This window comes from Delphinapterus leucas, chromosome 13 (genome assembly GCF_059928025.1).
Source record: "Delphinapterus leucas isolate spDelLeu-1000000601 "Yukka" chromosome 13, BTC_Dleu_Yukka2, whole genome shotgun sequence".
Lineage (NCBI taxonomy): Eukaryota > Metazoa > Chordata > Mammalia > Artiodactyla > Monodontidae > Delphinapterus > Delphinapterus leucas.
In genome coordinates this window covers 53,413,765-53,428,906 of record NC_143141.1, presented here as the reverse complement: position 1 = coordinate 53,428,906, position 15,142 = coordinate 53,413,765, and the positions used below count along the sequence as shown (strand labels likewise).

The 15,142-nt window shown below is 37.6% G+C and overlaps 1 protein-coding gene across 4 annotated transcripts in view; it reads right to left on the bottom strand.

Annotated features, from left to right (window-relative positions):
- The window catches only part of LOC149747754 (neurexin-1-beta), a 546,613-nt gene that overhangs the window by 25,030 nt on the left and 506,441 nt on the right, over nt 1–15,142 (bottom strand). For 2 of the 4 annotated variants that reach the window (XM_022573880.3, XM_089923193.1), the window contains exon 6: nt 7,074–7,152. In XM_022573880.3, coding sequence (XP_022429588.1) covers nt 7,074–7,152 — 79 coding nt within the window. Of the gene's footprint in view, nt 1–7,064; nt 7,153–15,142 lie in introns of all 4 variants that reach the window. The other 2 variants (XM_022573879.3, XM_089923192.1) reach the window with 1 other exon arrangement.

The following is a 15,142-nucleotide window of genomic DNA, read 5'->3' as shown; positions in this document are numbered from 1 at the left end:
CATTATATTGTTAAACAAAAATTATCAAATCATAGAAAGGTGAAAACAGTTCACGTTAAGGAAAAATGGCTGTGTTCTGAAAACAAACGGAAACCATCTTTTGTTTGTTATTTTGTTTTCTACTGATCTCCTGGTAGGAACTAATTTTGGTAAAGGAAATCAGTTGCCTGAAAAGGTGGAATTGCCTTCACTGACCAAGACCTTAGGCTTGGGCAAACTTTAGACAGGCTTCTTCCTGCCTCTAGGGCCCTGGCCTCCCTTTCCTTAGAGCATTTACTTTAGAAAACTGGTAAATCCAAATTCCTTCTCTACCTTTGACGTGTAAATATTTTTAAAGCTTCGTTTCCGTGTTATAACCCAGGACTATTTTTCTCAAGGACTTAGGAGCCCTCGCTTTGAAATATAACCTTCAAGGAAGACAGCTCCCCATCTTCCAATTTCTGTGGGGAAAATAGGAGCCTACCTTGAGTGGGTACGTGTTACTCCAATTCATAAAGCTACCTTCAGTCTTGAAGATATTTGAAGGAAAGGGTTTATTCTTCCTTTGGGTGAAGCCAATCAGCCAACACAGAAGGTCTAAGGTCTATGATCCCTCTATCCCAGCTCTTAAAAACTTTCCAGTTTTGGTTTGTTTTGTTTTTCACAGTGAATTGAGCTCGGATTGAATTTTGGGCTCCTTCTACTGCAATCCTCTTGAATAGATCTCCCTTGTCTGTTTAATGTTGTCCAATGTAATTTTTGTTTTGACATTATTGTTCTCAGAAAAACGGGAAAAAGTACAAATGATGTCTAATGTCTTTCTTCCATTTTAACCATACAGCATTTCATTTTTATTCCAGTTGTCTGGAGAATTAATATGGAAAAAAGCAGTTCTTCCACCAGCATGTCACACACTGAAAGCCACCTAGCCCATCAGAGCCCAAACTGCAGATGCCCTGTCCTGCACCTACATGATTACATGATTAGCTAGGCCCTCGCCACTGACTCTGGTCTGACCCTGCTCAGGAGATGCTCTAGGTGTTTCCAGAAATGGAGCACTCATTACTGCTGTTTTGTTGGCTGCACCTCAAAACTCCCCATGTTAACAGCGATGTGTTGGCTATTACAGGCTAATTAAACACGCTTTTGAATAATTACATAATAAGTACCCCCAATTTAAATGTAGCACAAAATTATCTTCTAATCAGGCTCTAAAAATATGATCTAATAAGTAATATATTCCTTTAAGTGACTGTGATTATTTAATAAAAAAAAGCACCTAGTCCAATATACATATCTTTATTCCTAATGTGGTTAATGGGATCAGTTCAATAGAAATCCTTTGATCTTTTCTCAAAATAGCACACTGGAAAACCACATGAAATTGCAGAGTAATGGCAGCAAATTTAGCCTAATGAATAGTAATACATGTAAAGGACCTTTCGCCATCAAATTTAAATTTATGCCAGCCATGGAAATTATTTAAATGAACATTTAAAAAATTAATCTTATATTTGTGAGGTGCCTGAATTCTAAAAGAACAACCTTCTGCATTCCAAGAAATTAAAACCCCACTTTTCCTAAACTAGAGAGCATATTCTCTCTCTCTTATTACAAAAAGTAACTTAATCTCTCTGAATCTCCTTAGCTATGAAAATATTTCAGTTTGGCCAAATAATGAAATAGAATAATGTTTACAAAGTACTGAGAACAATGATGAACACAGAACAGGTCTTCACTAAATAGTAGTTGTTATTGTGATCTATCTTTACTCATGTAACCTGAACCCTGATCAACTGACAGGCAACTAACAGTATTTTTTGAGGGGCTGTACCGATGACCTCATCCCCATTGGTTCAACTAATGTTTAAGAGCTTGCCCCCCAAATGACATTCCTTTCCTTCTCCTATAATTACACCAGTTTTTAAATTATTTAATAGAGCTTTTCTTTTTCTCCTTTGCCAAAGGTTTAACTGATTTGAGAGTGGCCCAATATCCTATTAGCTACCACCTGCCCACACACATACACAAAGAGAACAGACATATTATTCCAAGCATTATACATCTAAGAGGAAACTGTCCTTCCTAAATAGGGCTCCCAGGAAACAAGGAGCTGATCCTGTCCTCTTTGTAACAAATGACAAACTAGTTTTTCATCAGAAGTTCCCACACCAAAGAGGGTCATCATCTCCATTTAGGTCTCAGATATCAACATACAAAACACCTTTCCAAATTTCTTCAGGAGTTTTGAGAAAAGGATCTATTTAGAAGAAGGCCTCAAAATCAAGATGTACTGACATGATTAAGGGTCATTGTGGAACTTCAGTGGTTTGTAGTGTTGCCATTTTGTCAATTGATTAATAAATCAAAGCAGTCTGTCTTACAAAAACTTATATGTTCCTGTGAAAAAAGGAGTCTTGGAAAATATGTATATTTATATAATACACATAGTAATAACAGCAAACACTCATGTAGCACTTATTATGAGCAAGGCCTTGTTCTATAACATGCTTTCCATACATTAATTCATTTAATCTAACAACCATGTCTCTAGGCTGAGGGAAAAGCACAGAAGGAGCAAGTGTTTCTGAGAACAAGTGTGAAGGAAAAGTCATCCACTTTGTCACACGTCCAGGCAGCTGAAACCAGGCGTTTTAGAGCAAGGTTGGCCTGTGACCTAGTTACCAATGGCTGCTTCTGATTTCCACCTGTCGACTAAGAGTTGGGGTTCAATTAGACCTCCTGAATTGAACAGCCACCCTCTCATATTCTAAAACACTGTTTATACCAATGTGAAATTATCATCTGATGCTAACCACACAGGACAGTGTGGCTGGAATCAAGTATAATTGAGTTCCGTGTGTTCCCACCCGGGGGGTTGTTCCTGATCTAGTTCCAACATGTACAGTCCCCATCAGGAGGCCTGAGTGGTTGCATCGGTTGCCCACCGATGTTCAGCCGGGAAAAGTAACAGCATTATGTAAAAGGGAAAAATATTCTTTTTTATATAACCGAATTAGGAAAAAGAAAAGCCACCATTTATGCTCTACTTTATGCCAGGCATTGCGGTAGACGTCTTACGTATATTAGTTTTAATTCTTGTAACCACGTGAAAAACAGGTGATATTTTAATGTCAAAGATAAAGAGCCTGTTCCTCATAAAGAATAGCTGAAAAAGCGTCTGGGGTAGAATGAAAGATGTCCTTTTGTAAAATGGGACTGAAGGTGCAGTTCCTATTTTTTTCTCCCAGAGTTTAACAGAGCAGTGGGTGCACAATAGTTCTCAACACTATTCAGTCAGTGGTGAAACTGACAATCCACCAAATATATAATGTCCCTCTTCGTTAAGAGATCTGGGTGGAATTAAATGGCAATTCAAATTTATCAAGCACTTCATAAAAGGTATTAATCTACTTGTGTTCAAGAAGATGCCAGATTTTTCCTGTTTGATTCATTAATAGCCTTAGGAAAGCACCTAAGTGATAAGCATAGCACATTTTCAGAGAAGAAGAAATCATTTTTGGAAGAGTTTTGGGTCACGGTGATTAGAGAAACTTCATATGTGAATATTCAGGGAGACTGAGAGACATTAGTGTGAAATACACAGAAGATTTGGGCAATCTACCTGTAAAAGTAATTATGCATCTCTTCACAAAAATATCTGCTTTCACTTGCTTAAGAAGTAGCAAAAGTGTATAGTAGGCATATCCTGTTCTAAATATTTAACCCAATATATTACTTTCCTAAAAAGTCAGTTTTCCAAAATACAACCTGCTGATATCCACCATGATTTTTATCGAGATATATCTAACAGTATCCAAAGTCTAATAGCGACTGCAATTTTTGATCATGTTATTTTATATTTGTGTTCAAGACACAAAGTAAGTATGAAGAAAGCTATTTAAGAGAACAAGTACATACTACATTAAGAAACAAAGACCTAGAGGAGGGCTATCCTAGCAGAAAACAATATTCAGATTATAAGAGGATAACAAAAACGACTCCTCAACTGCAAAAAAAAACAGTTGGAAAATAGGAAAAAAAAAAATCATATGAACTAAGAATTTCACAGGAAGTTGTCACACAGAGCCAATTATGCCGAAAGAGCAACACTGCATGAATTATTAAAGTTGGGCATGAAAAAAAATTATAAGGGATTGGATAGAAAAATCCAATGTAGAAAAGAGATCACGCTTACAGAATGTAATATAGAAAGGGAAACCATTCATGGACTACACTATCAAGATACCATCTAGGGGAGGTAAGATCACAAGAAAAGCCTACAGTGGAAGATGCCATTAAAGCAACAGAATCTGAAGTTTAAGCCTTAAGAGGAATTGACAAATTGAGAACTAGAGAGTAAGGAAAGAAACACTGAGGATGAGGAGTTAAACTAGCCTTGGTACAAGAGTGTTGTAGCTGTCATCAGATGGGGTCAGTAGCTGCTGTGTCTTGTATATCAGACAGCAGACTTTGGGGCTGTGGAACAAAATTAAAATTCATGCAACAAGTCTTGTGTGGAACAACGCAAACCGAGTTCCTGCTTCACGGAGCTGTTCTTCTTGCGTGGCGGGGATGCAAGCTATATGTTAATAAACAAGTAACAAATAGAAAAGTTAACACGATTCTTTCAGATAAGTGATAAATTAGTAAAGAGAGGAAGCAGAAAGGATATCTGGAGTGTGGTTATTAACAAGCTGCTCCTCACTTTCCATGGTGTTATAATATTTAACAAAGCCAGGTGAATAGAGAGAGGAGGATGTCAAAATGGTAAAAAAAAAAAAAAAAAAAAAGTAATCTTTCTCTTTCTTTCTCTCCTCTTTCCCCACCCACACCATCCTGTGCTTAGGGCTGGCGTCCCCAGAGAAAGGGAGAGACAGTAAACTAGTCTATAAGGAATGGTTAGTAAGACCTAGAAGCAATGGCTAGAAGAACTGGATCATTTAACTGTGCTCAAGAAGGAAAAAAAAGTGACAATTTTAAGTGCAATTAGACTTCTTACACTGGAGTTACTAGGTACTCAAAGTGAGGACTCTATATAAAGAGGACGATAGCCTCCACTCAAACAGCAAAAGAAGGATTCAGCCCAGAGGAAAACCAGCCAGTACTATAATTAGTAAGAACCTATATTGTTTTCAGCATTGTGTTAATAGAGTGGAAAAAACGGAAAAAGTATCAACTGTTCTCATGCTAACTGGGAAAACAAAAGCAAATATAAATACAAATATAGACACACACACATATCAATGTATAACAAACGCCAGACTCCACTTATGAATGGCCCATGCTGGAAGATCTTAGAGAAGCTACGAAAGAGACAGTCATGGTTGGGCATGTGAGAATAGGAGAAATGGGGAAAGGAGAAATTTGAGGGAGGGAGAAGGCAAATAGATGGACTGATGTCATGGACAAAAAAGCAGTAACTTTTTTTTTTTTTTTCCTTTTTGACTAACACAGAGAGAATGAGAATACCAATGAAAACAAAAGCAGGATTTTGACAAAGTGGTCCAGGATGGTATCATGAAGGGACCACATCTGTCTAGACAACCAAAAGGGAATGGTGTAGAGATCAAGAAACTGGAGGAATTGAATGCATGATCATCAGATTATATCAGATCCTCTTCTAATAACTGTGTATGAAAGATGGGTCTGGAGGCTGAGAATTTTGATGTGTGGGGTGGAGGTGAGAGAAAGAAACACGAGAAGACAACCAGAATGGACCTCCCAAACCTTCTCCTGCTGAGAGATGACAGCTGAGCTTCTGCTCCTCACTGGCACTGAGCAGCTGCTCTAAGTGCTGAGAGTACGTAGCTATAATCAGTGGGGGGACAGGGGTGGAAGTGATATTCAAAAGGAGATGTAAGATACACATCCTGAACCATTTTTTATCCAAATATCAGAACAAGTAGATTAGAATGATATTCTTCACAAGAATCCCAGATTAGTTATTTTACCGTGACATGAAGTTCTCCTGTGGTTATAGGTGACATCTACAGAGGTCATGAGTTATCCAATAGTGGTTAGTCCATATCTACCTCAATGGTTTTGTTAACCTAAACAAGACAATTACTGAATTTTAAGAAACACTGCTTACAAAGGAAACTAATGGAAATGACCCTAATCCTTGGTATTACGAATATTTGGAATCAAACCCAGGCTCTGATCCATTCATTTTCAGGGTCCACAGCCACTGCTTGATGGTACAGGGCTGCAGGAAAGCAGTACTGATGTGTTAGTCACACCATATCACAAAGAAGGAGGAGAAACTATGCATCACCTACAGTTAAAACACATCAACTTGAATTTTAGGGAGACACTGGAAGACTCAAACATTTCTCTATTAAATGCATCAAGGACTGACTGTACCTGCTGTTTGTTTTACTATTGCCATAATACTCTCACTTCTGAAATTCAGAAATTTATCACTTAAGATAATTTGCTGGCAGAGTGAGTAGTGGGGACTTTTTGTGAGTAGAAAGGTCAAAGAATTTTCCAAAATGCAATGCAATTTTTAAACTTTATAATTTTATTATGGGTGACCCAAGAAAGATCCCCATATATGGTTATACTGAAAATTATATCATGAACTAATGGAATGTGAGCAGTAAGGTACCAGCCTTGTGTGCTGTCCCCCACTGCTTTTTCTGGAATACATAATCTTTGTGGGTTTTGTTTTAAAAATCATTTTTTTAATAAATGTGGGGAAATGTACCCACGTAAAAAGTGAGAGCTCTTGGGCTTCCCTGGTAGCGCAGTGGTTGAGAGTCCGCCTGTCGATGCAGGGGACGCGGGTTCGTGCCCCGGTCCGGGAAGATCCCACATGCCACGGAGCGGCTGGGCCCGTGAGCCACGACTGCTGAGCCTGCGCGTCCGGAGCCTGTGCTCCGCAACGGGAGAGGCCACAGCAGTGAGAGGCCCGCGTACCACACACACACACACACAAAAACTAAGAGCTCTTATCTCACAATGAGGCATTTTTTCATAGGGTGGACTTCTAGACAAAAATGCAAAGATCTTCTAGGGACTATAGCATGCAACAAAGATTCACAGTAAAGTAAAGAAAGTAAGAAAAAAAGTCGACTAACCTAACCCACCTGAGCTCGGCTCACAGGGGTCAATGTCCTCGTCATCGCTGGGACACTCCGCTGAGGCCACAAGGATGTCATCTGTGGTCTGTAAAGGAAACACATTCGGTAGATTAATTTAAAGGGACCTAACAGATCTTTTCATCTTGTCTCGTGGACTAGTAAAACACCACTTGTGTTTACCTGACAGATCGAGAAACCAAATTCAATTATTTCCCTTCCCGAGGACACAGAGCTTACATTCTTCAACTTAGTTTAGATCCCTCATAGAAGAATTGGCATATTTGTGAAAACTTGATTCTAGCTTATTTTACATGAGGATATGGAAATGGTGGTAGCCAACTTGTACATACCCATCCATTTAACTGCCCAGGGAAGCTGCACACAGGAGCAGACAGAGGTTTGAAACAGCCTGGCAGAAACAGATGATTTGAAATTTATTACCGCCCTGGAGTGCTACAAGGTTTGCATCAGTACTTGTGCTTGGCTTCCTAAAAGCAGAACAACTATATAACCTTTTATATTCATGACCAGGTAGAATTTGATGTATCTTTGAGATATAGCTTGTCTTTATTAGGAAACACAGATTAAACAGAGAATATCTTTCACTGATGCAAAAAGGGAAGCAAATATAATCCACTGAGGGTACTTTTTAAAATTTGTGTTGAGCTTTCACACTCATTACGAAGTTCTCATCTTTGTCATATTCAGATAGCAGGTATTGTTTCCCCATTGTCCTTTCCATCATTAAGGTTTTAGAATAAATGAAGCGTGTATTGGGGGGATGATATTTTACAGCAAATAGGATAGAGGTGACAGTTTCCTTTCTGACATTCTAGTTGCTTCACTGCACTTACAGCAAAGAAGATAACCATCACTGTAATAAAAAGCAGAGTGTGTAAAACCTAGCAGTTAGTCACATAATCAACACGTTTACAAGCATCAAAGGTTGTTCTTTACTGCCGCTTATAAGCAGCAATAAACTCAGCACAGACATTGCATGGAAACTGTGAAGGTTTGCACCAGATTTGGCTAATGCTAAGGTAATACAGAGAGAATTCAAGGTACAAGAAGGAAAATATCTCATTACATCGGCTAAGGATTAAGGAGATTATAATTGTCTAGATGATACTCAGAACTGCAACACGGATGAAGTCCTTATTTAAAAGTAGAATTACAATAATAAAGGCCTTAAATTAAAGAAAAATCAGATATATGATATACTTTTATTAAGGGAGTGTCTAATAGTCAGAGGGTAAAGTATAAATATATAAATGTTAAGAGAATTGTGCTATTTTGAAAAGTGGAGACAAGGGATGATGCACATTTGTGGCAAAATTAGGCTCAAAAATATTTCAAGTACAAGGTCTTTAATTAATCAAGAATAAAGAATCTGTCCAGATGCTAGTGCTTCAAAATATAACTTTAAATAAATGCAAGCATTTAATAGTATTTTGAGATGGTTTCATGTTATTCTGCTCTTAATTCCTCTAACACAGTTGGGAGACTGAATTAATTTATTTTGCTGCTGTCATTTTGAAAGAAGTTCAAATACCAGTTTTCCTGGAATTGTAACTGTTAATGCCAGTGATAGCCACTAGCAATTGGTGTGATAGTCACGTAGGTATCGTTCAGTACAGTGAGCTTTAAAAGGCAAGAATCCATCCTCCTTCTGGCACGAGCACATCTTGCAGGATAACATCCAAACTGACTTGATAGTAACAAGTTATTGGATTATGAGGTCTGGCATGTCAATTGTTCCAATTCGCCCCAGAGCTGATAATCTGTTTTTTAAAAGCCAACTTCATGTGGAAAGCTACCTTTTTTTGAAAACCACAGTGCATATTTTTAAAAATTAATTTCATGGTTCCAAGAGAATTTTTCATTTTCCTTGAGGAATTTTTGTTCTTGGTGGAGGGGGGGAGGAGGATGTGGGTAAGTTCTTTAATCTAGTTCTTCTCACCCTGGCAGTGATGTTGCCCCCTCTCCCCTCCTCCACCTGGGAAGACATCTGGCAATGTCTGGAGACATTTTAGTTGTCTCGGCTGGGTTGAGGTGGGAGTGGGTGAGCTACTATTGGCGTCTAAAGAGTGGACACCACGGATGCTGCTAAAAAATCCTAAAACGTATGTGGCAGCCTTCCCACAACGAAGAATGATCTGACCCAAACGACAATAGTGCAGAAGTTGAGAAACTCTGCTCTAAAAGCTTAAAAACTGTTCTGTACCTTGTTTTTCTCATCTGAAAAAAATGGAGAGCATAGTCACTGTTGTTGTAAAGATTAACTTAATACATGAAAAGTACCTAGAATAGGACCACCTTTTAAATATTTATAAAAGTTGTGACATTACCAACATTATTGTTGTTTCACGAATGGAACACCAATTTAATATTTTTGCACTATATTTATAAATAATACAATTTTAGACATTAAACTGGAAGTTGTACATGTGAATTATTCTTAACTTTAGATCTCATGTTAGCTTTTATATCAAAATACAGTAGCTCTACTGGTACTTTGTTGAACTAAGTTTCCATCTTTTGCTGCCTAGGTTCAAATTCTGAATGAGAAGTCAAACATCGAATATAAATAATAAAGGTTGCTTCCTAAAAGAAATTCATGGACTAGAAATGTGTAGCTCAGTGTAGTGTTTCATGCAGACTAAGTTATTTAGGCTGCAAAGTTAAATTTTGTTTTAAAAGTTGACCTAATATTTAAATTCAACAGCCTTTCCAAACAATTCCACAGCAAACAGAAAGTGTTAGAGAATGTTCTCAGTGTCATCTTTCACAAAACACAGTACCTAAAATAACAAAAGATGTCATACAATAGACAGTACCTCCTATAGCCTTTTACAGTAGGAAAAATATCACTGTGCAAATTCGACCCTATTGTACAACTATATTTTAGTTTTTAATGCACTTTTCCTGATAAAATGAATACACATTGTTTTCATATTTTTCTCTCAGAAATTAAAATCTAGTTTATTATTGGATTCATTTCAGAGGCTAAATTAACCAAACAATTTTCTAGCCAAAGCTGTGTAATTTAAATTTAATTCACCGTGTTTGGAACTGCCTCCCTATGACATGCTGTTGAAGAAACTCAAATATGTCACATTAATCAATTCTGTTCTTCAGTATACTTTTCTCTGATGTTTACAACCTTTTTCAGAAAAGAGACAACCTTCTGAAGGAGACAGAATAGTGATGGAGCAAAAGCATTAGCTTTACATAACCGTCCATTTAGATGAGGGTCCCTAACTGTGCATTCAACCACTCACAGGTCAAAGTGCATGCTAATCTTCCCTAATTCAGAGTGGTGTGGACATTTTCATGGCAAACGTCTGTTCTTGTTCAGAATGTCTACTGAAACTACTTAGGTCTCCTTACCCTTAGGGGAAAAAAATGATTTGCACACAATTCAGGAAATAAAGGCACTGAAACTTAACTCACATGTCATATGGATAAACACCAACCTGTATAGGGTAGGAAAATTTAATCAGAATGGGGGAGAAAGGATGTCCTTAACGTACAGTAAGAAGTTAGACCAGTTTTTTTTTTTAATGTCCAGGGTTATTAGGCAGAGGCCACTTGGTGGGTTAGAAAATAGAGAAACACTGATGTATTTTTGTTCTTTGTATTTTTGCTCTACAGAGAGCCTTTTTCCCCACCACCACCTTTAATGGTAGAATTTGCTGCATATTCACTTTTTTGAATATAGCACAATTGCATATCTGTGTGCTAAAAAGACAGGATGAGAGGATGGATAAACTTAGTCTGTAATATTATATCCTTGCTAAGACTAGCATTCCTAGACCTTATTCCTCATGGTAAACAGCTTTGCTGAAGACCGGTAAATTCTGATGAAAAGACCCACAAGAAAACTCTACCAGCAAAAATCTGCTTTGTGAGAAAAAGAACATATTCCAACTGGGCAAAAGGATGTCCATTATGAATTTGATGCCCACAAAGAAATTCTTGATTTTCTCTAAAATTTCGATTGAAACTTTGTTTCTAAACTGCGACAGTCTATCCAGCTATACATCCAAATACAATGTAAAAAAAAAAAAAAAAATTGTCTCTGGCTTCCCTGGTGGCGCAGTGGTTGAGAGTCCGCCTGCCGATGCAGGGGACACGGGTTCGTGCCCTGGTCCAGGAAGATCCCACATGCCGCAGAGCGGCTGGGTCCATGAGCCATGGCCGCTGAGCCTGCGCGTCCGGAGCCTGTGCTCCGCAACGGGAGAGGCCACAACAGTGAGAGGCCCGCGTACGGCAAAAAAAAAAAAAAAAAATTGTCTCAAGCAATGGTGCTCACTCGTGTAACAGTATTTAGCCTAATCTCTCACTGCTATGATGGACATTTATACTGAGCTGATTGAGATAACTGATGGACTGAGTGTGGTGCTAGCTGACATGTGATATGTTTGGCTAATTGATGGACACTTGTTCTGATACTTTTGTCTACGTGAAGCTGCTCTGGAAGAGAGAGAACATTGCTGTCTGCCTTTCACAGCACTGAATCTGATAGTCTTCCTTATCAGATTTATTGCTAGATGTGTTTTCTTGAAAAAAGAAAAATACCAGGATTCACAATTAGCGACACAAATTCCTCAAGCTAGGTCTGAACCATTGCACTGATAACTTATGGGGCAAGAAGCTTCTAGGAGGTGGGGAAGTCACAATTTTCACCAAAAGGAAGAACTGCAAAAAAATAACCCAATTGTAATACATATATAGAATTCCCCAACAGTGGGTCAATTTGATCAAATCAAATCACTAAACAAATACGTCAAATTGGTAATTTTATTTAATCCTATTCTTTGCATAGATTCCATGGTAGTTTCCATTGTCTCAGTGAAGCTTTTGGTTCTTATTTGTCATTTGTTTCTCTGAGTAGCAGATGCCACATAAAGATATCAGTCCCATGCTCACTAATCTAATAAAAATAAAAATAATAAACTGAGATCCAATACATGAAGGATGAATTTTAGCTCCAGCACATGAGTAACAAAGAATACGAAGATCAATTAGTCACCAACGAATCAGTCACTCATCTATCCATAGCATTTTCTGGTGGGCACAAAATACGGTCACTACCTGACAAGGCACAGATCGTGATTCCTACCTGCGAATAACTTATTGTGCCCATTCTATTCTAAAGCAGAAGAACAAATCACTCAATACAAATAACAAAATCAATTCTAATAGCTTATTTTGATTGAAGTTTAACAGTGCTCCCACGTCTACCACTTCATTAAATACCCGCCAACGACACACTTGCGCGGAATGCAGGAGGAGGCGCTATTATTCTGAGTGTTACAGTTAAGCGCCTGCTCAAAAAAAATACCCATTTGTACACTCATTTACCCGATTTGAACGTCTGAACATTGGCATTCGTGAATATTTAGGGCAAAACTGAAATATCCCTGAAAACGACCAGCTTTCACATTTCTTTAATGTTTTTTTTCCCCTCAATTGATGCCTTAGGTTATTACAAAAAGTGACCAGAAATCAGCTGTCTGCTTGGAAAAAGACAGACTTGAAAGCCATTCAGTTTTCTTCAGAATTTTCCTAACTGTTTAAAATGTATGCAATGGTTTCAGAACAGTGCAAGTGAGTTGGATAGAAAAACTCACCATGTAAAGAGGTCATAAATATCTTACTCATTCTAACATGCATTTTCATATGCATTTGATAGTGGTCATCCTAACAGGAAAAAACTCTAAGGGGAAGATAGGGATATGGAAATAATGCCACAGAGAAAGGAAATTATGAGAGGAAGAAATGAACTGAATTCCTGCTTAATGAAACAAACACATATTTTTGCAAAGTTATGCAAAAGAGTAAACCTGCAAAATAAAAACCTGGTGTCAGGAAGCTTGAAATTAAATTTATATTTTTTAAAAAACATAAATTCTTATCTTTCTTTGAGCTACTAATGACCTCTATGCTCATATCGCATTTCCATTTTTAGCCAAAGCAAATAGGAGAGCTGGCCAAAGAAAAAGCTAAAGTGAAGTTTAAATTTTCAGGGAGGATTTGGAATATCTATTCTCTTGGATTCTCATGAATTAGAACTTGGGAGTGTAAGACCTCCAAAGAATGCTGGTAGTGATGTGGAGATGCTGCAAGGGAAACTAGAATATGCATGTGATTGAATGTGTTCCCTCTCTGTTTTGTTTTTGAACAAAGCCCTTTCTGAAATGGGTTTGGCCATTTCCAAATTAAATAAATACTGACAGATGTTCACAATGCAAATCTAGGCTTCTAGCTGTGTCAATATGAATCTTTAGTCTAACTATTGTGACTGAATGGACTAATTAGTCACACAGGTTGAACTGAAAATCCTTATTGGTAATGAGGCCAAAACATTTTATAACTGTAAAATGCCAACGATGGATAGTTTCAACAACATGTTTCCAAAATCCAAGCTTTCATGGTTGGCATCTAACATGTTAGTAAATGGAATCATGTTTTAGTCAAGCAGTCATATATCTTCTTGTACTGAGCCAGACACTAGTGATCATTAGTCTAAGGTCTTTATTTTACATATCAGGAAACTGAAGCTAGAAATTTAAGTGTTTTTGCTTGACCACAATTATACTGCTAATTAATGGCAAAGCTGAGATTATCCCGACCTCCAATAGACTGTGATTGTCTCTCATCCCGGGTGACTTCTATCCATCCATCCATCACTCACCCAGCCATCCTCCCATTCATCCATCCATCCATCCCAAACCATTTTGTTCTTTAAAGGATTTCATGTGATTATAAAGATACACAATTAAATAGATTTAAAATAAGTTAAAAGGTGGCAAAGGAGAGTACTGGCTTTTATATAAGTAACCACTAAAATTATCATGAAGAAAACACACACAGATATCAGGAGACATATCCACAGACAGCTGTTGTACCACTTGATATGGCAGCACATTAAGTTGCACTAAAAATGGAACAAAACGAATGCTGGAGTTTAATTTTTTACTCCAGTTACAAAAATTCAAACATTGACAGAACTGCAGTTACTTTGAAATGAAGTAAACCCAGAAAGTTCTTTATTTATGTGTGGTAATCTTTTCTTAACTTATTTTTTTTTAAGACCTTAAACATCTTGTCTCTTATCTCCGCACATAAATGCATAACTAAATTCTTGGGGACAGAAAGAAAATGTAGATTATTGAATCTTTTCCTATTTTTCCCCTTGACTTAGAACAGTGCAGGTCACACTGGCTACAAAATTAACTCAATGAACTCTTTTGTCTCTCTTCTCATTAATCCACTGATGAAAACTTCCAAGGTCTCTCTTATTAACTTCTGTTTTCACAACGTAAGTGCTAATGAGATATTTAGCTTTGTCTCTCTCACACAACCATCATTAGGGTTTTGTCAAATTATCTTAATACATCTTGGGGATAAGTAAGTGGAGGTGACCATTAATTAATAATACTGTTGTTTCTCTAGGTACAGTCTAGACATCCATTCATTGATCAGAAGGAGCCACAGGCAGCTAAGTTATCCAGAACACTTCTTTTCTACTGGGCAGGACCATGACCAATGTCCCCTTGATAGAGCTTCAACTTGGAGATATGTGAGAACTTCCATCCCACACAATGCTTGCAGTCTGGGACAACAAGAATTAGGGATGTGGTTGGAAATGATGTTGATGAAGTTGACAGACAGCTGGTTTCCTGATTTTTTTCTTGGACCCATTTGTTGAATATATGCAAGGTTCTATACCAGTATCTTGCCAATATCTGAGCAGCACCGCTGTGAGTGTTTCTATCAAGGAGTGATTGAGAGTAAATGTGATCTCGCTTAAATGTCATAATGTTATTTTGTTCATGCACTAAGAGATCCAATCCTTGCTGGTTATAGTTAAACTGGAACTCCAAGCTTTCACATCTGACTATTTCATTCCTTATGTTGAGTACTTTGGTTCCTTAATACATATTTGGAATGTTGTACTGTTGAACCACTTCAGTTTAATTTGCTACATGCTTATCAATAATGGAAAATATATATCAAGTCTCAATCTGGATCTCATAAGTAATATGTATCATCTTGAAATGATTTCT